This window comes from Danio rerio, chromosome 6 (assembly GCF_052040795.2).
Source record: "Danio rerio strain M-AB ecotype USA chromosome 6, GRCz13ab, whole genome shotgun sequence".
NCBI lineage: Eukaryota > Metazoa > Chordata > Actinopteri > Cypriniformes > Danionidae > Danio > Danio rerio.
Window position 1 is genome coordinate 31,720,630 of NC_141026.1, and position 23,178 is coordinate 31,743,807.

General features: G+C 34.9%; 1 protein-coding gene and 1 long non-coding RNA gene across 5 annotated transcripts in view; one reads left to right on the forward strand and one right to left on the reverse strand.

The window, feature by feature from the left end:
- Nucleotides 1–21,096, forward strand: part of usp13 (ubiquitin specific peptidase 13) — a 58,163-nt gene extending 37,067 nt beyond the window's left edge. For 3 of the 4 annotated variants that reach the window (XM_087255657.1, XM_087255658.1, XM_087255659.1), the window contains exons 18-21: nucleotides 10,792–10,958; nucleotides 14,020–14,212; nucleotides 16,570–16,654; nucleotides 18,241–21,096. In XM_087255657.1, coding sequence (XP_087111783.1) covers nucleotides 10,792–10,958; nucleotides 14,020–14,212; nucleotides 16,570–16,654; nucleotides 18,241–18,337 — 542 coding nt within the window. In that variant the 3' untranslated portion in view covers nucleotides 18,338–21,096. 4 annotated transcript variants of the gene reach the window in all.
- LOC147836378 (uncharacterized) lies at nucleotides 19,993–23,178 on the reverse strand. Its single transcript, XR_015493765.1, has 2 exons — nucleotides 22,427–23,178; nucleotides 19,993–22,045 (listed from the first exon to the last, which is right to left on the reverse strand). It is a non-coding gene; the product is annotated as an uncharacterized LOC147836378 (long non-coding RNA).

The window sequence follows — 23,178 nt, forward strand, 5'->3', positions numbered from 1 at the left end:
TGAACATTACTTATAGAGAGACACTGTACTAAGTTTTTTCATGCACCTGTTAGTTTAGAAATGTTGGGCTTTTTTTTATATCTGAAAACGTTTTTTTATATCTGAAAAACACTTTGAAGTGTTTCTTTTGTCACACTTTATAGCTTTTTTGTTTGTATAATTCAATTACAATGCACAATTTAAAAAAACATTTTTTTTAAAAGATTTTCCTTCTTGCTTCATCCTTATCATCCTGAACTGAAGCAGCTAACATTTATTTACAATGAGGAAGGGTAGATGGTTGCTGAATAACTGCTCAGAGATTTCTGCTGCTGTCTGGGCTATCACTGCTTTTCTACACCTCCCTTTTTCATGTGTTCAATACTTTTTCTGGGGTGGCATGGTGGCTCAGTGATTATCACTGTCGGTGCGCAGCAAGAAGGTCACTGGTTCCAGCCCCGGCTGGATCAGTTGGCGTTTTTGTGTAGAGTTTGCATGTTCTTCCAGTTTTCGTGTGGGTTTCCTCCGGGTGCTCTGGCTTTCCCCTCAGTTCAAAGACATGTTCTGTAGGTGAATTGAACAAGCTAAATTGACCATAGTGTATGTGTGTGAATCCGAGAGTATGGGTGTTTCCCAGTACTGGGTTGTGGCTGGAACAATGACTGTAAAAAATATGGACGACGCGACAGCCCTTTTTCCCATTGAACGCCTTGAGGGCAAAACGCCTGCTTGACGGGCACAAACTGTCGCAAAAGACTGCTGAAATTGGAGCCAGACATGCGCAGAAGGACTGTCTGATGGAGCCAGAGGAGGAGCCGCGAAAATGAGCAGAGTCGAGCTTCCAATCAAACGCTTTATGTAAAATCAACTACGCCCCCCGAACTTCTCAGCATGCGTTTGCTGTCATATCAACACAAATGGATGTAATAACGTTAACAAATATGAGGGTTTTATATATTCAATCGCGCCAGCTCCAGGCCGCAGCGCACAACTTACTCGCGGCGTCGCGGGCTGATTCCGGCTCGCATGCGGCAGCGCCGGCTCGCTCGGCCGCCGCATCTGGCTCGATTGAGTCGGACTGGAATCGGGCAGTGAGTCCAGGCTTCCGAAGTAGGTCCAGCAGAGGTAACATTAGTCAGTCTGAGCTCTAAGAGATAAGTCTCCGGCAGGCGAGAATCTAGCCGGAACTGTGTTTTGCTATCTGGGTGGCTAGGCGTGTATCAGCAAACTAATAAAGCCCGAAAAAAGCCCTGAACTTAGCGAATAAACAGTGTTCCACCAGGATCATGTATGTCAGAAACTATAGTTTACTGCTGAACTCATTTTGTCATGGTAAAATAACACAGAAATCGAATAATAACACTTCAGTCTCCTGCCGAAGCTCAGACGCGCTGCTTTGAGAAACTGTCAATCACGATGACACGCCCAGCATTAAATTACTGCTAAATCAAACTGTTTACAAAAATGAAGATCTGCACCTATTTCAGCACAATAACCAGTGCCTTAATCGACCAGAACTATCTTTCTGGACATTTTATTGCAAGTGTAATATTTTTTTTTATTTGGGCTCAAGTCTCCTTCATTAACACGGAGGAGGCGGGCTTTATGACTTGTACTGCAGCCAGCCCCCAGGGGGCGATCTAACGGCCGAAACCTTCACTCAAACGTAGGCTTGCGGCACACTTGGGCTGGAAGGGCATCGTTTCGTAAAACATAATCTGGATAAGTTCATTCTACTGTGGTGACCAACGAGACCACAGAAAAATGTTAACGAGTTCAATGCTTATTTTCCCTGCTGTATATATATATATATACACTTACCGGCACTTTATTAGGTACACCTTTCTGGTACCGGGTTGGTCCCCCTTTTGCCTTCAGAACTGCCTTAATCCTTTGTAGCATAGATTCAAAAAGGTACTGGAAATATTCTTCAAGATTTTGATCCTTATTGACATGATATCATCACATAGTTGCTGCACATCCATGATTCAAATCTCCCGTTCCACCACATCCCAAAGGTGCTCTATTGTGTTCAATTATGGTGAGCCTGTGCGAATTGTTGTCTCAATTACCTGTTCTTAGCTGACAGTAGTGGCACCTGCTGCTGCTGTAGCTCATCCGCCTCAAGGTTTAACAGATTGTGTATTTAGAGATGTTCTTCTACATACCTCGGTTGTAATGAGAAGTTATTCAAGTGACTGATCCTTTTCTATAAGCTCGAACTAGTCTGGGCATTCTGTTCTGACCTCCCGCATTAACAAGTCAGTTGATGTCATGTGATTGGCTGATTAGAAATTTATGTTAACGAGCAGTTGGACAGGTGTACCTAATAAAGTGGTCAATGAGCATATATATATATTAAGATCAAATCAAGAATTTTATATGTAATTTATCTAATGTTCTGTTGCTAGAAACATATGCATGTTAGTGCATTTTCTATTAAATAATATCAAATTTTCACATTAAAACATGGGAAAAATGGGAATTTGGAATCCTAAATTATTCAAACTTTTTTTATTTGTATTTTTTCGCTTTTAACTACAGTGTTTTACCTTAATAACAACAACAACAATAATGGTAGTCACTATTTGTATTATCAAAATATACAACCGAGACAGAAATAAATGTATGCTATCTTATTAGTCATTTTTGTAGGAAGTGCAGTGCTGAAGTGAGAGGGAAAGAGTAATTGAGCAGAAGACAGTGTCACCTAATTATATGCTGCCTTGAAAGGAAGACTTTCATTGTAGACATTTTAGAAATTTTAACTCGGATGAACTTGCTGTCCTTTGCATATAGAGCCTTCAAGTTGACAATTTTTCAAAACAATCTAGCATCACTTCAGTATTTGCTAAGGTGTCTCCAAAATGATTTTGCTGTGACCACAGATAATGCATTGAAAATCACTATCCAAAACAACAGCCGAAATCAAGCACTTGGCTAAATATTGCATTTATAGTTTTTATGTCTATGTATTTAGGAGTGCTTATAGGTTCGCCCAAAAATAAAAATTGTAATTATTACTTGCTCTGATGTTGTTTCAATTCTCTGAGACCTTAGTTCTTCTTTGGAGCACAAATGAAGATATTTTAAATGAAATAGGGTTCCTTTGCCATGCATTGAAAGCAAAGGTCCCGAAACATTCAAAGTCCAGAAAAGCAACCAAAACATTCCATGTGACCTCAGTGATTCAACTGTAAGCATTTGAAGCTCTAAGTACTCTTTTGTACATCAAAAAACTGTAAAAACAACTTTGTTTGCCAATGTCTTTTGTATCAGGTTAAGGTGGATGTTTACTATCGACAATACCATGCGTTTTAGAATAATAATGTAATAAAGATGCAAAAGTTGTGTGCTAAAGTTTCATGTACGGTTGTGTAGAGGATTATTCATTTGTGAAAACTACAAAAAAAAAGCTGTATTATGTATGCCAGGCCAGAATGTAGCTCAGTATCTTGAGCATAACTGATTGACTGCTGTATAGTCCACCATTGTTGTTTTGTTTGTTGGCTACTCACGTATGCCTATGAGCTAGGATACATAACAAAGTGCACTTTAAAAACTTTTAAATTAAACCTAATTTATTATTATTATTTTTAACCAACTTTAAGACCCCAAAATATTGTCAGATACATGAATGATCAAAATGTATGCAAACTTTTCTGTTTGAAAATGGCATAATTTTAATCTCACCCTAATATTAGACAATTTTGCAAAAAACTAAATAAATAAGAAATACAGTTTGATTTAAAGTTTTTCACATTGATAACAAGAATTTTCTCCTCCCTTAAAGCAGTGGTCCACTACAAAATCATATTTTAAACTTTAGTTGATGTGTAGTGTAGCTGTGTGAACAACATCTCTGAATGTAATATGCTCAAAGTTCAATGCAAAGGGAGACATTGGCTTTTACAGAGATAGTTTAGCAAAGCCTACTGTGAACAAAGTTTGGAGACTACAAAAAATACATGCGCTTTAATGAGATCACAAGCTTCTCAGGTTTCGCGCATTCAACACACACGTACACACCACTCAGCAAAGGGTCGTGGCCAGAGGCGCTATAATGTTACAGCAGAGAATTTCTGTATTTGGGCTTCCAGTGGACACAACACAGAGAGAAGTGCTTACAATTTAATTTTAATTATGTTTCAGAGAATTAAAAAAAAAGAAATAGCTTGCATTTGACAAAGGGCAGCTTCAAGAATCTTTCCGAGTTCAGTGCTGGATGCGGCAAAAAATTTCTCAAAAAAGGAGCAGCTTCAACCATAATAGAAAAAGCTGTGGATTGTGAGCCACAACCTGTGAGTATTTTTATTTGTTAAAATGTATTTATTACATGCACTGTTTCTAGCGTTAATGGTATGTTGTAGCAAGGATGTAAACAACAGGAAATGCCGTTTGGCTCTGTTAACAATTTAGCTACAAATATTTGTATTCATATTTATATTAGAGGTGTGACACTTTTCCTGGTGACGTGTAGCCGATCTGCAAATCACAGCACATTATGATAGCGGACCAATCAGACCCTCTTGAGGGCGGACCTTTCAGAGGAACTAGGAAGTCGTTTTCATGTTAGCCGAGAAGCTGTATATAATTAAAGTATGATATATGAAAAAAAAAAAATGAAAAAAATAGACCCTGGACCACCCCTTTAAATAAAAGTTCAAGTTTATAATCTCAACTATGTAAAAATAAATAGTTAATTGCATTTTTTTTTCAGAAAAGACCTGACCTTTTATTATAGACCTGTTTAACAGAAACATTCATTTTTTCATTTTCTTTTTCGGCTTAGTCTATTTATTAATCTGGGGTCGCCACAAGGGAATGAACTGCCAATTTATCCACTATATGTTTTAAGCAGCGGATGCCCTTCCAGCTGCAACCCATCACTGGGAAGCACCCATGCACTCTTATTCACACACATACACTATAGACAGTTTTAGCTTACCCCATTCACCTGTACTGCAGGACAGTCTTTGGACTTGTGGGGGAAACCGGAGCACCCGGACGAAACCCACCGGAATGCAGGGAAAACATGCAAACTCTCCAACTGACCCATCCAAGACTCGAACCAGCGACCTTCTTGCTGTGAGGTGACAGCACTACGTACTGCACCACTGCGTCACCCTGAACAGAAACGTATTGTAACATTTCTGCATTCAAATTATATAAACTGCAAAAGTCTAGTGTAATATTTGCTGTCCATTATCTCAAAAAACATTTAGAATTGCATACTTTCATTGACTCCAAAGTATTTGTAAGTAAAGGTAATAAAAGTTCATCCAAAAATTAATATCTGCTAATTATTTACTCACATCACTTCAGTGCTTCGGTTCTGAACAATATATTCTGAAGAAAAATGCAGCCAATGACAGTAGAAACAAGAAAAATCTATTGAAGTCAATGACTTTTTTTTCCAACTTTCTTAAGTATGTCTTCCTTTATGTTTAACAAAAGAAATAAACTTAAACAGTCATGGAATAAGTTTAAGATGAGTAAATAGTGATATTTTCATCCAAATATGCAAATTAGATTTATGCACAAAACTAGAATATTGTATAAAAAAATTGAAAATGAAGCACTTTTTCCACCCAAGAAGTCAAAGAGAACAAAATCGTCACCTCCTGATAAACTGGCATTAAATAACAAAGTTATATATAACAAAATAACAAATTATTCTTATGTAACTTAAGACTTGTGCCCCAGCTGATAAAGAGACTTTCTGAGAGGTAATAATACTCCACAACTTTAATCACAGACTTTGACAGGAATGACAAAAACAACATTTCAGATATTTTACAATGTGTTCGCTCCGCTGGTTTGTGCTGTAATGCCGTGCAATTTTGACTATATTTGTTATCACATGATCTGTTTTTATAATTCTGGGATTGATTCCTGTTTTTGTCATAGATTATGCACATTTTTTCTTATCTTATAAACAGTTCTTACTCAATTGTGCACATATATTTCAAAATGCATGCACATCTTGGCCTTTCTATTTAGCATATTTAATGCAATATTTCAAAATGCACATAAAAAATTATTGAATGGAAAGATATTTTTTCATTTTTGAGCGAACTATCCCTTTAATCCAAATGCAATTTGGATTTAAGCGTTTATGTCATCACACTTAGAATGCTCACGCTGAGCTGAATCAACTTTACACAGGGTTGTTTTTCAAGTCTCTTGCTTGGCACCCTTGTTTATTATTGCGCTTCAGGCTAGTAAACACGGTCCTCGCACTTTAGCGTCACCTGCGAGCTGGGAATTCTGCTTTCCTTTCTTTCCTGGCCCAGTTAAGCAGCCACCTGAGATCCCAAACAGACTCAGACATACACAGAAGCAGAGTCTCTAGTGGGCCAAACACCATTAGCTTCACATCTCCTAGAGTTGTGTGGCTTTACAGCTACAGCTGGCCCTCCTCCTATACAGTCGCCACTGACAGTGGTTATTAATATGGGGTGCGTTATACACAGATCTTTTTTAGTCTTGCATTAATTCTTGAGAACTGTGGAGGTGAAATATGACTGGTCTTAGGAAAACATAAATCCTAACTTCTAGTTGTGTATGTAAAAAGTAGAAGTATATTCATACTTCAAATAGTTTTGTTTGTTTGGTATGACTAATTCATAAAAGTGCATTGTGATACATACTGTTTTGTTGTGTTGTATGTGAATTATTAAGGTGTTTTTAAAATTTCTCTCAAGATCGCTGTGTTTATTTAATCAGAAATGCAGTATGTGCAATTTAAAATGACTTTTTAAAATTAAAAATATTATATAATTTTTTAAATTTAAAAACATTTTTCCTGTTAATTGCAAATCTTAAAAAGCATTATTTGTGGCTATTACTCCATTATTCAGTGTTAAATGAATGCTAATTTATTTCTCAAGGCTTATTATTAGTAGGTTACTTGAAAATGAGTCTACTTAAGTGATTTTTATTATATGTATAATTTATTTAAATTAAACAAATTATTTGATCCAATATTGAATATTTAAGTAGTTTTTTTCAGGATTAATTAATAAATATCCGATTTGACATTTTTAAAGAAAGGAAGCAATCATTTAAATTTACATCTTTATAAATTTGTTACTGTCGCTTTTATGAAATGCTTTCTGAAAGTAATATTTTTTAAAATAATTTTTAATATAACTGAATAATAATATTATTACTGAATATTATTATCATTAGTAGTAGTAGTAGAAGCAATTACTAAATACAAAAAGGTCATATAAAAACATCTCTAAGTCTCTAGTGTCTTAACTATAAAACAGCAGAGATATACAGGCTTATTCGCAAATTGCTTTTGTTTATTATTTTATTTATTTTAAACTTTCCATGGCTCCTAGTATGCCAGTTGAAGCACATTTCTGAATTTTCAATATCATTCTTAGCCAGTCAAAATCGTTTGTTTTAGTTCAATTTTAAATATCCACAACAAGCACTGAGCCACCGGGGATTGGAGAAAGGCTGAGTGACCTACCCAGATCCAATTAACACACATTTTATATGGTATTTTAGAGGTATATTTTTCCCAAATTATTTGTATATATATATGTAACTTTTTTTGCATAATTGTACATTTAAGAATATTTTAAGTGAAATCATGGTCCTTGGTGATTGATAAAAAGTCAGTGTCTAGTGCAATGGTTTTCAAAGTGGGGGTCAAGACCCCCTGGTGGGTCATGGGACAATGGCAAGGTGTCACTTGGTGATTTTCAAAACTCAAAGAAATGTTATTAAACTCTTAGAATAATCATATTTTATTCATAACCCACAAATGACAGATAAAAGTTACATTAAAGAAACAACAACATACAAATAAAAAAATTATCAGCCTTTCAATTTTTTTTTTTTTCCATTGGAATAGCAACACAGCAATAGTGTCAGCTGCAGCAGATTGATGTAACGGGGCCAGGTTAAACTTTCTGACAACCTTTATGGCACTCTAATACATTAAAATACGATATTTGAGGTTAATATTAAATTAAATTAAATGAATAAATAATTATAAAAAAATATATATATGGTTATTAGACTGTTGCATTTATGTGTTGTCAATATGCTCAGGTTTATATACATATGCCTTTTCTATGCAACGTTTGTATATTTATAACTAGCTTCGAGAAAAATGGGGGTCGTGAGTAACTGACATTGTTATTTTGAGGTCGCAGGCTGAAATGTTTGGGAACCCCTGGTCTAGTGTGTGCAAACTGGATTTACTTCATGCTAAAACATCAAACTTTCTCTGAATAAAGCTCTGCATCCTTAGAAAGATTTAAGTGCAGTAATTAAATTAACAGTTATTTTAGTAAAATGAGCCATTTTTATATTTCATGGCACCTTTAATCCTTTTCTAAAAATGTGTTTATCTGTGAAGGTCAGTTTGTTGTAGCTAGTGGTCAAACATGGTGGTGTTATGTGATGTTTTTATATGTGTGAGGACAGCATTTGATCTTGAACATTAAAGGATTAGATTCAGACTATAGGGAATGGATTACATGGCTCTTGTTCATTTGAATTTCCGGTTTATCTGTGTAATCTTAAGAGCAGCCAGTGTGATTTTTCATCCTCTTTGCACATTTGGTGAATAAATCCACATCCTAGACTCAGTATGAAGTCGAGGTACTTTGGTTGTACAGCACTACGTAATGTACTCTGTTCCATCTAGAGATTTGCAGTATTTATTGTCTGCGGTAATACCGTAATTGTTGCTTAAACACAAAATACTTTTCCAGAAGCATGTTCTTCAAGTCCAAAAGCATTCACTGTGTGATGAAGCATATGAAGGCAGCTAGAATTGCCCTGTAATTTATGCTATGAAAGCGACAAATTCCCAGTATGGGTTTTAGATGATATTGTCAAGTTATGTAACATGAGCAAGAGTGGCAGTATTAAATTTAAAACATTTTAACAGAGAAGAGCGAGTTACATTTGGGACACAATATTGTCGTTTTATTTTTCTGTTTTGCCAATGACAGAGCTTTTGTGTGTCTCAGAGCAACACTGCAGTACTTCCTTCCAAAATGAAATGTTTTTGAACAAATTGAGTGAGCCAGTGCATCAGTGATCCGTGTATAAAATATTCACTTGCTTTGTTTCCAAATGAATAATTTATTCTGAATAAATGGTTGAATGACCATGCTATAGTTTGTCAGAATCGCAGCCCTCTATCAATTGTCTGAGTTGTTTGTGTTCTGATATATTAGATGTCATAACTATGGCCATACACACACTGTAAAAAGTGGCAACCACATTTAAATGCAAGAGTCAAATGATTTATACCTGCAAAAAACATTTAAAAAATAGCTTGATGCTTTATACCAGTGGTCACCAAACTTGTTCCTGGAGGGCCTGTGTCCTGCAGATTGTAGCTCCAACCCTAATCAAACACACCTGAACAAGCTAATCAAGGTCTTACTAGGTATACTTGAAACATCCAGGCAGGTGTGTTGAGGCAAGTTGGAGCTAAACCCTGCAGGGACACCGGCCCACCAGGACAGAGATTGGTGACCCCTGCTTTATACAGTCAAAGAACTCTCGTAAAAATTTATTTCTGTTTAATGAGGAGAATATTTTTTTGACAATTATTAATATTTTTAATAACTAATTTCTAACAATAATTTATTTTGTCTTTGCCATTATGAGTTTGCTTTATTTTGTCAAACTGAACATCACAGTAGATGTAAAGCAGAATGAAATTAGGTTACACTCAGCGACACTCAGCAAGAATTAAAAAAAAAAAAAACAAAAGTAAGTAAATAAAATTTACATAAATTAAATGGAAACACATTAGCAGCAGAAAACACTAACATAAATAAATAAGCTTTGTAATTCATAAATATAAAAAATAAAGATAAAGAAAATGTAAACCAATTAAAGTATTGAGATTATTTTATTTCACTGTAAATGATTATCTAGATTAATTAGTTAATTTGCGGTTTGTTCATAAAATGTTAAGGATATATATATATATATATATATATATATATATATATATATATATATATATATATATATATATATATATATATATAATGATCTTATATTTTCATTTATTTATTTATTCTTCCAGCCAAACTAAAATAAGACTTTTTACAGAAGAAAAATATCATAGAGAATACTGTAAAAAAATGTAATATGTAAAAATATTTGAATAATAACAAAAATCATATTATTACATTAATATTATCACTAATAATTTAGTTTTTTTGCCATAATCTAAATGTAACTGAAGTTCATTGCGATGTTGAATGCAATTGTCACATATGTAAATGATGAAACCAATGGGCTAAATGCACACTGACTTTTCATTTCCAAGGGCTTCCGGTGAACGGTCTTTTCATTACAAAATTGTCACGTTTAAGATCGTTTACTGGCTGTTAGATATACAATATGAAGTGGGTCTCAGAACAGATAAGAATCACTGCATTAATATCCATTTCCCCCACTATGTCTTTAAAATATGACAGTTGATTTTATCCCCATTATTTACAATGTAATTTCTGCACTAGCCTGTTGCTACTGACGGTGCTGGTGGTTACAACAATCTTTCATCTCGTTTTACGCTTAAACAACTAGATGAATGCTTAAGTATATTTAACTGTAATTACATTACAACATTGATGCTGTAAAACAACCTTGTGAAATTGAAAATAGTCACATTAAGCTTTCACCAGAAGTTTATCGTTGGCTTTAAAACTCTAGCTGTGCATAGAGTCCACTGTTTAAACCACATTTAGCTGTAGAATGACCTACTGATCTGTGATACAACTCTTGTTTTTATGTCTCTTGTTAAATCAACAACAGATTTTGCTGAGCCTCTGGCTGTTCCCACTTACATGGAATCAGATCTGCCCAGTCCGAGTCTTCCTACAACCAGTGCACTGGACAACCAGCCTCCAGAGGAGAGCATCTCCATCCTCACCTCTATGGGCTTTCCCAGGCATCACACAATCCAGGCCCTCAAAGCCTCAGTAGGTGTCCTGCTTCTTCTCCTTCATGTATGCAGTGGCCCAGAAAAATAACCTGGACACTGAAGCCACACATAAAAATGCCTGATGTCAGTGCATTAGAATAAACTACACTTGTGCTTACTCTGTGCTGCATTATGAATTTTTGTGGCTCGGACTGTTCTGAAGTGGCTTGTTCATTTAGTTGATGAATATTTTTTGCCATATTCTAGGTCAACCACATTCTTTCACTGATTCTGTTGTAATTTAAAAAGTTTACTTTTTAAATGACAAAAACTATGATAAAACTGGACTGACGTTTCCATTTACGAATAAAGATAAAATAAAAATGTTTATGGAGGGATGATTACTGTTAAAAGTATATATAGATATATACACAATTGAGTGTCACGGTGGCGCAGTGGAAAGCACGATCACCTCACAAGAAGAAGGTTGCTAGTTTGAGCCCCGGCTGGGTTAGTTGCCGTTTCTGTGTGGAGTTTGCATGTTCTCCCTGTGTTCGCGTGGGTTTTTCTCTGAGTGGTCCGGTTTCTCCCACAAGTCCAAATACATGTGATAGTTGAAATGAATAAACTAAATTGGTCATGGTGCATGTGTGACTGTGATGTTAATAATAACAAAGCCATCAAATGTGCGTAAGCTATTTACAATGTTGCAAAAGAAAAAGAAAAAAGAAACTAGTGGCGCCAAAGCAAAGAATTGAACAAAACCAAAAACCACAATAATCTAGAACCCAAGACCCCTCTAAGCTTGCTAATTAAAAATAAAAATGTGAAAGAGAAACTATTTTCAGCATATTTGACGCCACTAAATATGCTCCCTTATTAGAGGAAAAACAAAAAGCGAAAGGTGGCGTCTACCTAGTGCATCTAACCATTCACTTGCTGTAGCTTACTGTCGCACGCCTTGGTTACCTATTCTTTTTCCCCCCACATGGGAATTATAAGCTCTTTTAAACCATGTTGAAATTTAAGAATGCAATAAACACAGTACTGCATAAAGTACAAGGAATGCAAGCCCACACACACAGCACTAAACAGCAGCATTTTTATAATTCGTCAAATACTTTTTTGGGCCACTGTTACACGCTGGACATATTTAGACTTGATTTATATGGAGGAATATAATTATCACACTGTCATGTTATACAGATGCTGAACATGTCCCAGCATGTCAGGGTCAGTTTTGTCGGTTGTTGATCATTGACAAAGTATGTGAGACAGGAAAAGCTATCTTGTCTGTTTAACTACTTGGCTAATATTTGAGTATTGCCTACTTGGCTATACCTTCATATAATAATTGATGTTTATAAGTTCATACACTTCTACAGTAAATGTGATTTACATTAACTTTAAGCTCTTGATTTGGATTTTGTTCTGTTATTCAATCAAAATGTACTTGTGTTGGCTGAATATAGTTTTTAAGCACAATGCATTGATTTAAAGTGACAGTAACGATATTCATAATATTAGAAAACAATGATAATTAAATGTTGTTCTTTTGCTGTCTTTTAAACAAAAATCCTGATGAACTGCATATTAAAATAGTACAATAAAATTCAATTTAACAGTGAATTACTGAATAGTTTACAGTATATAAAAAATCATTCATATTTAGAACAAGATCCATATGATTAGATATTTAAAAACATTTTTTACTGTGTTTGTTTGTTTGCTATTGTATTCTTATTTATTTTAACTACAGGTCAGAATAGGCGTTTATCTGAATGAAGTTGGAGCACTATTTTACCTAGATTTTGAGATTTTATTCACACAAACACTAACATTTCTTTAGATAGTCATATTCAATGTTTATGTGTATAATATCACTTCTGTAAATTTAACTTCTTTGACCCACATGAATATATTTTGACCTAAATAGAGGTATATATACTCAGCATATATAATTACACCCCTCACAAATCTATCTTTTATATTCATATTTTTATTAGGTAGCTATACAATATTATATTTATGGATATGCTATAGAATAATCAGTACTGAAGCCAAATCTGCAGCTTAACAAATTAACTTACGATAATGGTTCAAAAATGAGTACAGCCAAATTTATGTCATAGAAAAATATTAAATACAAATTTAAAAAAGAGGAAAAATCAAGGGAAGCAAAAAAATGGAAAAATTTAGTTGAAATTTTTCGTAGGTTGTACTTTTGTTTAGCAATATTTTGCTTGAATTCTAAATATGATTGGTGGCAAAAATATTATTTTAATAAATATGTCTGTTTAATAAATCTGTTTTGTTTAAATGCACCAAAATACATTGCTTATATTCACTGAGAAATTGACAAAAATATTAAATATATTTTTAAAATGGTGTTTATTCAATTATGCTGAGCACTATATATATATATATATATATATATATATATATATGTTTATATATAGTGAAGATATATGTATATTCTTGAACTGTATACTCTGTCTAACCTTTCAGATCTTCTTGAAAAGTCTTTTTAAAAGTATAACCTGCTTCCTTTTGAATATTTTTTACATAGTTTTTTAAGTCAAGCATTTGTGTTTTTCATGTCTGTTCATGTGTGTGTTTAAAAATAGCCTCTCAAGCAGCCAATAATAGCGCAGTAACAAGTGCACGTCTTCAACCATCGTCGTTCACATTTGTCCAAGAAAAGACGAGGGCGTCAGGCCACATTTGCTTTCAGTGCTGGCATTTGCAGTGAATCACGGCGCTATTTCAGATTAGTGCCTATGCCTAAATGGGTCTTTTGACCACGCTAGAATGACCTCAGTTAAATCAAAGACTTTTGACTGGTCTGAGCAATTTAAAAAACGGCTCTTTGCCTGAGGATATAATTTTGGTGTTCAGTATGTTTTTTTGTAAAATTACCGCTTGACATGCTTTTTTGTCCAGTTAGGCTGTTAATAAATTATAAATAATGGACCGTTTATAAAGTTCTCAACCACTCTAGCACTAATACTGTTTTTTTAGATGCAGTGGTAACAATGAAGTACAGTATAATGATTCCATATTTAGTCTTGATGAGAGTCTTTAAATGTGGTTTTCTTCTTCTTCTTATCTGGTAACAGAACAACAACTTGGAACGAGCTCTTGACTGGATTTTCACACACCCAGACTGTGAGGATGAAAGTGAAGCTATGTCAGACACAGCAGACACAGAGCCGAATGATAACAGCTTCTCAAACGCCAACGCCCACACTGACTCCTCACTGTCTCCAGATCAGGATCTGTCTAGCCCTCGAGTCAGAGACGGACCCGGCCGTAAGTGCTCACTGAATGCTGAATTCCGCAAACATATACTGACGGTGTTTTTACATATTAGCTATGTTTCCAAGTTGCAAAATTAGCTTGTACTAACATTTGAAACAACTTAAATGGAAGTTATGTTTACACAGCAACCTAAAAATGTATTTCATTATTACACTTTTTACACACACAACAATGGTCAAAATGATACCCGTGACTAAAAATGCTGTATCATGCATGCCAGGCCAGTAGATGGTGATGCCACTTTGTAAAGAAACACCACACGTCTGTGCGCATATAATCTTGTAGTTACTTCACAAATGTTTTTTACAGCATTGTTTTCGTAATTCACATTCAAATATTGCCTTAAAGGCATAGTTCACCCAAAAATGAATGATTACAAACTATTTAGTCAATATACCCTTTCACACATACAGACCTCTCTGGAAAATTACCGGCAATTTTGCCGGAAAGGTCTGTAAGTGTAAACAGGCCCTTTGTGAAAATACCGGGAAATTGGCTATTGTCTAGAAAGAGAAGTTGTAACATTACCGATAATTTGCTAGAATGATGCGCTAAGTGAACGCAGAAGGAAGATTGCCGGAAAGAGCGCGTTCATATCTAGAATGCGCTGACGTGTGACATCTGCTTCAGCCAATCAGAACATTCAGATGCATTCACGTCCACACGGTTTCTGAAAATAAAAGCCTTTGAATTTTTTTCTAGACACATTTACCTGGTTAGCTGGTTATGACATTTCTGGTTAACAATGTCATAATTCACCAGTATTTTGGAATGAATGTGTGAATGGTCTTTTCCGGAAAATTCTGTAATGTCTATGCCTGTGATCAGCGCTATTTTAAATTTACCGGTAAAGTCATTCCGGAAATTTTACGGAAATTTACCGGTATCACTGTGTGAAAGGGGCTAAAATCAACTGGTTCCAAACCTTTATGAGTTTCTTTCTTCAGTTGAACAAAAGAAGATATTTTGAATAATGCTGGAAACCTGTAACCATTGACTTTCTTAGTAGGAAAAACAAATACCATGGAAATTAATGGTTGCAGAGCTTGATTTAAAGATTTGAAACAATATTGAATAAATGTTGACAGACCATCCCTTTAAAGGAACAGTTCACCCAAAGATGAACGTTTACCATTTAACTGAGCCACTGACTTCAATAGTAGGAAAAAAAAATCATTGACTACAGGTTTCAGACATTCTTTAAAATGTAGTCTTTTGCATCAAACAGAAGAAAAAACAGTATAAAACAACTTGAAGGAGAATTATGACATTATTTTATATTTTAGGTCAGCTATCCCTAAACGCTGTTTTTATCACATTTGCTCAAGTGACCCAGATTGTCTTTTTTTTCTAGGACATTGGGGTCAGTTGCACCAGCAGTGCACAAGTTAAAACATAGGCTAGTTGTCACTTAAAGGGACACTAAGTTACAATTTACGCACTACTAAGTATTTTTGTGTTGCACCACTGAACTTACAGTAGTTCAAACATAACGCTACATTTCAACTAAATATTTACGGTCCCCCCCATGAATAACGGCAGAAAAGAGATGACAGCGAGATTATTTTCATTGAGGAGCTCCCTGATCTCCCTTTACTCACAGCCTTCCTATCCTCCCAAATCTCACTTTTGTTTCTGTTTGTGAACAAAGAGTTTATTTTCTTTCAAGGAGTGTTTTGTGTTAACTGTATCCATCAATTAAAATGAGAATTTCTTCATGACTGAGTTATTCTCCCTGCTCTTTTTTCTTTGGCCTACTTGTAGGATATAAAAAAATTTAATGTTTTGATAACTTCCTGTGTATTTCGCAAGCATTCACAGCTCACGATGCATACGTATATGTGAATCATCTGTTATTAGTGACTGACTGTTATGTGATGTACTATAAAAATGTCATTTATCATTTAATTTGCATAAGAAAGTTATATATAGATGCATTAGTTGCAGAATTTTAAAGCAGTTTGATGATGTAAATGCTTCTTATTGTACATTACTTCATGCAATGCGACCACACATGACTTTACGGGAAGCTTACGACCTACTAACTATGGTTTGCCCTAAGAACATATGGTGCAACCAAAGTGAGAACAAATTTAGTTACGAACTAGCTAATAGTTACTAAGCCCCTAGTGTGGACTTTACATTGTAGTTTAAGAAAGAACTTACGAACAGCTGGTGCAACCCTACCCTGGTGTGAATTATTCATACTAAAAAGTTGCTTCATCTAGAAAACTACTGCAGCTTTTTTTTGTTATAACTATTGAATTCCTAAATATAACAAAAACAAGAAAAGCCATTGTGTGGAAACATATTTAATTTCTGATGTTGGTTTCTTTTCTTTCTCCAAGGTTACGAACTGTTTGCTTTCATCAGTCACATGGGAACATCCACAATGTCTGGCCATTATGTGTGTCATATCAAAAAAGAGGGCAGGTATGCTGATTACAATGTGTGTTTTTTATTTGCAATCAGGCTGTTATTGGTTACATTCAGATTTCGGACAGATTGATTGCAGAAAACAATTTAAAACAACATGTGATTTGTGCCTGTCAACAGCAAGTGAAGATGTATGCTAGAAAATGTATAAATAAAAATGTTTTTCAAAAGTTGAAATGTTCTTAATATTCGTTAGTGTAGTGAGAGTGTAGTTATTAATTAATAATGCTCTATATTTAAATCCATAACTAAATTGTAACAGGGACACTAAAAACAACATTCAGATGATATAAAACAGAACTGCCATGAAGTAGCAAAGAAAAAACTAATTAAATCAAAATGGAATTTTTTTAGGTGTTAGTATCCAACCCAGGCTCATTCTGAAAACGTAGTCCCGTGGACGTTTCTAGAGACCGCAAAATACATCCCGGGAGGTACGTTTTTTTTTTTGCAGTTTTTGTTTTCGCGAATCCGCTCTAAAATGTCTCTTGCGAGTGACATTCGCGCCCGTGCTGTTCTCGCTTAAACCCACCAGAGGCCGCTGTCGACAGACTGAATAACTGAATGATTGACCCTCCTCCTTCCCTAAACCCAGCCAATTTTACAGATTGACGCTCGCCCACTTACTTTCCCTAAACCCAACCGACGGTTTACAAAAGCCGTCCAGAAAAAAGAAAAGCCCTCATCTTACTTTTACCACGTTTTCGTATTTTAACACATTCTCACCCTGTTGTTCACCCTGTTGTTTTTGTCTTACCTAATTTCTGGAACCGCTCTTCCCCGGAAGTAGATAGTTGCAATCTAAACAATACAATATGTTGCCCAACAGCTGCAGTATTTGTCAAACTTTAGTGAGGTTATTGATCTGCTGTCTCTCTATGTAGGGGAATAAAACACAACAGTGAAGATGTGGTACGAGTGCTGTTATTGCAGAATATAACATGGATATCAGCCAATCAGAATCGAGAACCAGACAGAACTGTTATATGAAAGAAAATAATAAACATTCATCATTATTATTGTTGATCAGAACTTCTTTTTTTGTCATTTTGAAATGTGATGTTGGAATTGCCTGTCTACAGCAAGCTCAGAGGTAGAAAATAGTTTGAAGCTAGGCGATTCTAAATTAAATCTGTTGACCACTGTGTCCATTTTTAATTGGTGAATAGTAATATATATGGATAGAGACAGTGTATAGGATTCTCTTTGGGGTGAATAAAGCCCATGTGCCCAAGTAGGCAAGGACCACAAAACATGTAACATGTAACATTAAATTGTAAATTACATTATATAAACAATAATGAAATTAAAAGTTAATTTAAGAAAAAAATTAATTATTTCTCTAAATAATGTATGTTTTTGAATCCAAAAAGATGAATATAATTTTAGAAAGAATGACTATAAATGTAAAAAATTTAAATAAATGTCATTTAAAAAAAATGTTTAATAATGTCGCAATAAAAGCATTTTAAATGGGGAAAGAACAACAAATGTAGTAAATAACGATTAATATAAATATGTAAATAAGTGTAAATACATTCAACTCAAAATTTGATTTTCATTTTTTTTTTCAACTCTCCTAGATGGCTGATTTACAATGACCATAAAGTATGTTTGTCAGAGAGGCCTCCTAAAGACTTGGGCTACATGTACTTTTACCGGCGCCTGTCAAGCTGCTAAACCTAGACCTTCACAACCATATGCACAGCCTTTCGGCCAGAGAGGTGTGTGTGAAGCTCTACTGACACTGCTGGAAACTAGGAAAGCATTTACACCTGTGAGAAGGAGAGAGGAACCTCACAGTCCCTGCCAAAACCCGCTCAGAGGCGCAAACCACAGCAGCGCTCCAGCGGGAAACCGTGTGCATGTGTGTTTGTGTGTGTTGTCTGTCTGACTTTTGTTTATCCGTTCGTCTTGCGTCTGCTTTAAAGGTACAGTGGGGTGCGTGCAATTTTAGGTATGCAGATTATTTTCCTAATATATTCTCAGATTATTTGTTATATTTCTCTTTAAATACTTTAAGCTCCTGTGCCAGTATTTTCAATACATACATTTTTTTTTAAATATAACGTGTGCCTGCATTTGCAAATATTACTGCCATTTCAGCAGAATGTACTTAAATTGTAATTAATTTAATGTCTGAAAAAACAGAATGGATTTCAAATAAGGTTTTTAAAAACCTAAAGCATTGTTATTGCAGGCATGTATGGTAAAATATTAGATAATAGCCATTATTTGGTTGGTCTTAGTTTGCTGGCATTCAGATCGGTCCGTATTGTGTCATCATGGACTGATTCTTTATTTGAATTTACAGTATATTTCAAGTGTCTTCTCCCCAACAGCAAATGTTTGTCCAGTTTTTATAACTTTAGGCAGAAGAGAACTTTAAATGGACAGTACACCCAAAATTAAAACTTGCTGTTAATTTACAGTACTTAGACTAATAGGTCATTAAAGAGGTAACGTAGGATACTCTTTTCTTTGGTGGAATCCTAAAGATTTGTTCTTGGTCCTTGGTGATTTATAAAATTCAAGTCAATGGACTTGGAAATAAAAAAGAAAGATATATTTATAAATTATGTATACAGGCAAAAAAAAAAAAAAAAAATGGTACATGTCTTCTGACGGTACATTGGCATCTTATGATATGAAATGATCCATTTTTATGAATCCATGGCCACTGTAGGAAGCTCAAACTACAGACTGAGGTGAATGTGCTCAGGACTGTTTTGCTGAGGTTGTGAATTTAAAGTGAAATAAAAAAAGCTTGCCAAGACTAGTCATTTTGCTTCAAATGGACTCCTTGACTCTATATCAGGAGCCACGGGTATGAGTTAGTTTTGACTGTGTATTTTATTCGGACTCTCAAAGCTCTAGTAGCTGTTAAATTTTTATTTTTCACCAAGGATCAGTGTCGGCTAAAAAAAAAAGTTGTTAATGTTCTGCTGAAGAAGAAAATAATGCCACATACAGATGTTTATTAATGTTTGGGTGAATATCCCTTTAGTGTTTTTGATTATAATTGAAGAACACTGAGCTTCATTTATTGGCATGGCTTTAATGTTACTATTGTACTCATTAGAGTTCATTTCATGTGTATTTGAAAACCCAAACATAATTTTTTTTTTTCATATTTAGAGGATTTTTGATATAACTGCCATCAATCTGTAGCATAATCTGACAAATTCACATACAAAAAAACTTTTTTACAGTCATGTCTACTGAACTATTGGACTGTTGTCCATGGTTTTGCTATTAGATATTTATTCTAAAAATCGGATTTGATCCGTGCACATGCCATTATTTTCCAATCCTTTAAAAGACTTTTATATTTGCAATATGATCACATTCAATTTAAGATTCAATAACAACTTTCAGTCAGTCTATGATAGCTGACCTGAAAATGCATTGATATCACATAATCATGTTCAAGTGCTTTACTTTGCTCATGTTACAGTTTAAAGGCTGTGATGCTTTAAAATCATCCAGTCTTAAAGAATGTAAACCTATTTGTTATCCTGTACCTAAGCAATATGTAATGACTTACTGCGCAGTTCAGAAGAATATGCAGGGTCATACATAAAACGATCTCAGATACGTGTATGTACTGGTGCTCAGTTTTACCAAATCTCAAGCTTTATGACATATCGGACAAACCTGGCTCTGCCTTCATCATTCAAACCCTTTATTTTTCAGATAAAACCTGAATGTGTTCTCGGCAAGTAACTTTTTAAAGGTTTTATAATGCCTTGAGCTTGAGTGTGAAGTTTAGGGCTGAATTAAAGTTTAAACATTTTACATCATGTTCTCGCTCAGGCTGAGGTGGAGCTTGTTCATCTTAATTCTTTTCAACTGGATGTTGCACATGACGTTGTAGATTGTACCCTGTCATGTTTCTTTCTATTGTGCACTACCTGTTATGTTGGGAGTTCAGTGTCTTTGTATCCATCCGAGGTCCTCTCACTCTTTCTCTCCTTCTCTTTCTTACTTTAAATGACTATTCATACCCTTTTTCCTCTTTATTTTCTCGATTTTTCTTCCTGATCTCTTTTTGTTTCCAATATTAGTTGTGAAAGTGGATGCTTTTACCTCACCTTTCTCAAATATGCCTTTTTCAGAATGTGCACTAAACTCGGAGGTTAGTCAGTTGACATTTTGCAATTTTTATGGATCTTTAGCGGGTTCTGTTTTTCATGGAACTGAAGGTCATGTGGTACGTTTTTATTTTTATTTTATTTTTTGCAAAAAAAATATCAATCTGTAGCTACTATACAAATTTGCCCACTTGTTTGTTATAATTTTTTTAAATGGATTTCTGATCCATATATTGTTTAGAAACACATAATCATGGCAAATGTGGGAATCTTCATACAAAATTTGTTCAAACATACTTGTGACTCATATTGTTTGGATTGTTCAATAAAGTCCACAATTGTTCACCTGTGGCATTTTCATAGTTTCAAATACATTGAAGAGATCATTTGGACACAACAGGGAAAAGCCAAATTACACAGTAAAAATGCTGTAAAATTTACATTATTACTGGCAATTTTGAACTAGTACTGTTAACGATTTACAAGTGCACTTACAACTGTACTATAAAACTACAGCTAAAACTTAATTGGCAATTTAAAGTGCACTTACACATTTGACAGTATTACCGCCAAATAAAATTGTGCATTTTACAGCAATTTGCAGTGTACAAACAGAAATCTGAATAAATAAGCTTTTCCTTGCTTTTTGGTTTGTTAAGATATGTGGCATATTTTACAAATATTAAAACAAGGGTGTAGATTTGCTCTTGATATTGGTGGGGAAATACATCCCTAAAGCTCATGCATTGCGCATTGAGCTTTAAAAAACATGAATAAATTACTTAAAAATATAAACAGTTAATAATACCCATAACAATTAACGACTGACGTCCCATACTGCAAAAGCTAATTTACATGATTTTACTGCAATCTGGCTTTGAGGAGGTATGAATGAAGAGAAGTTTAGAGAGGTGTGTAACACAATTGAACTGTTTTAATTCCGATTATTATTTTTCATAATCATGGAGGCCAAAATCGAAACTGAATTTCAATTAATTGCACAGCCTTGGTTATAAGTATTATATTGAACTCATAGCTAGTTTGACTTTAACCCTTTAAGTAGTAGGTTAGTAAGTGTTGACGGAGCATTATTTTCTTTTGAAGTCAATCAAGCTATTAGTAGGGACATTCGGCAACTAGCTTACTGCAACTCTCACTTGGTCACCCACTGAAGCTAATCAGGGCTGCGCCTGATCAGTATCTGGATGGGAGATCACATGGGAAAGCAAGGTTGCTGTTGGAAGTGGTGTTTGTAGACCAACAGGGGATGCTCAACCTGCGGTCTGTGTGGGTCCTAACGCCCCAGTATAGTGAAGCGGACTCTATACGGCTCTGTCAGTGCTGTCTTTCGGATGAGATGTTAAACCGAGTTCCTGATTCTATGTGGCTGTTAAAAATCCCAGGATGTAATTTGAAAATGAGTAGGGGTTTAACTTTGGCTTCCTGCCCAAATTTGCCCACTGGCCTCTGTCCATCATGGCCTCCTAACCACCCCCAAATCATAATTGGCTTCATCACTCAGTCTCCTCTCCAACAATCAGCTGGTGTGTGGAGTGCAGTCTGGTGGAAAATGGTCATCAAGGTGGATGCTGCACACTGGTGGTGGATGAGGAGATTCTTTTGAGTATAAATTTAAGGAATTGTTTCAGTAATTGGTGGATATTGGTGGGGATACATCCCCTCCATCCGTGCCTATTCTAAACCCATGTATTAGAAAATTAGAAAATGCATATTACTAATCAGGAATTGGCAGTATTTATGATACATGTATTTCAGATAAGTTCTGCAAATACAAAATAGTCATTTGTATTTGATAGGATGTAGGAAAATGGCTTCACATTTTGTATCAAAATACTTCAGTGTCTTGTCTTTTACTGTAAAATACTTTGCAGTCTACAGTATATGATGACATAAAAACAAGGTCTCTGGTCTTCCTCAAATATTTGCTTAAGCTTGAGATCAGAACAGAATTTTTTATTATTTTAAAAAAGGTAGTCAATGCTTGGAGTATGGGTAGAAATTATGCTTAATTTCAGTAAAAGTAACAGATGGTTGTCTCTGATATCTGCTGGTGCGCTGTATAGTTCATGAAGACGAAAGCTGTCAGCCTAAAGATGTCCAAATGTCACAATATATGAAACACAAATATTTTATAATACTCCAGTCTGGACAGACCAAAAACTCCAACACAATCTCATGGCAATTTGTAACTTTTTGATTTAGTGGCTAATTCGTATGAATTCGTACGATCTGATTCGTACAAATTAGTACGATTTGCTTATCCCCCAATGACAGGTTGGTTTAAGGGTGGGGTTTGGTGCCACGCCCCCTTTTTAAAATTGTACAATTTCGTACGACCAATTTCGTACTGAACTGGCAAAACGTAAAATACTTACACTTTCTCGTGAGATGAGACTGAAAACTCCA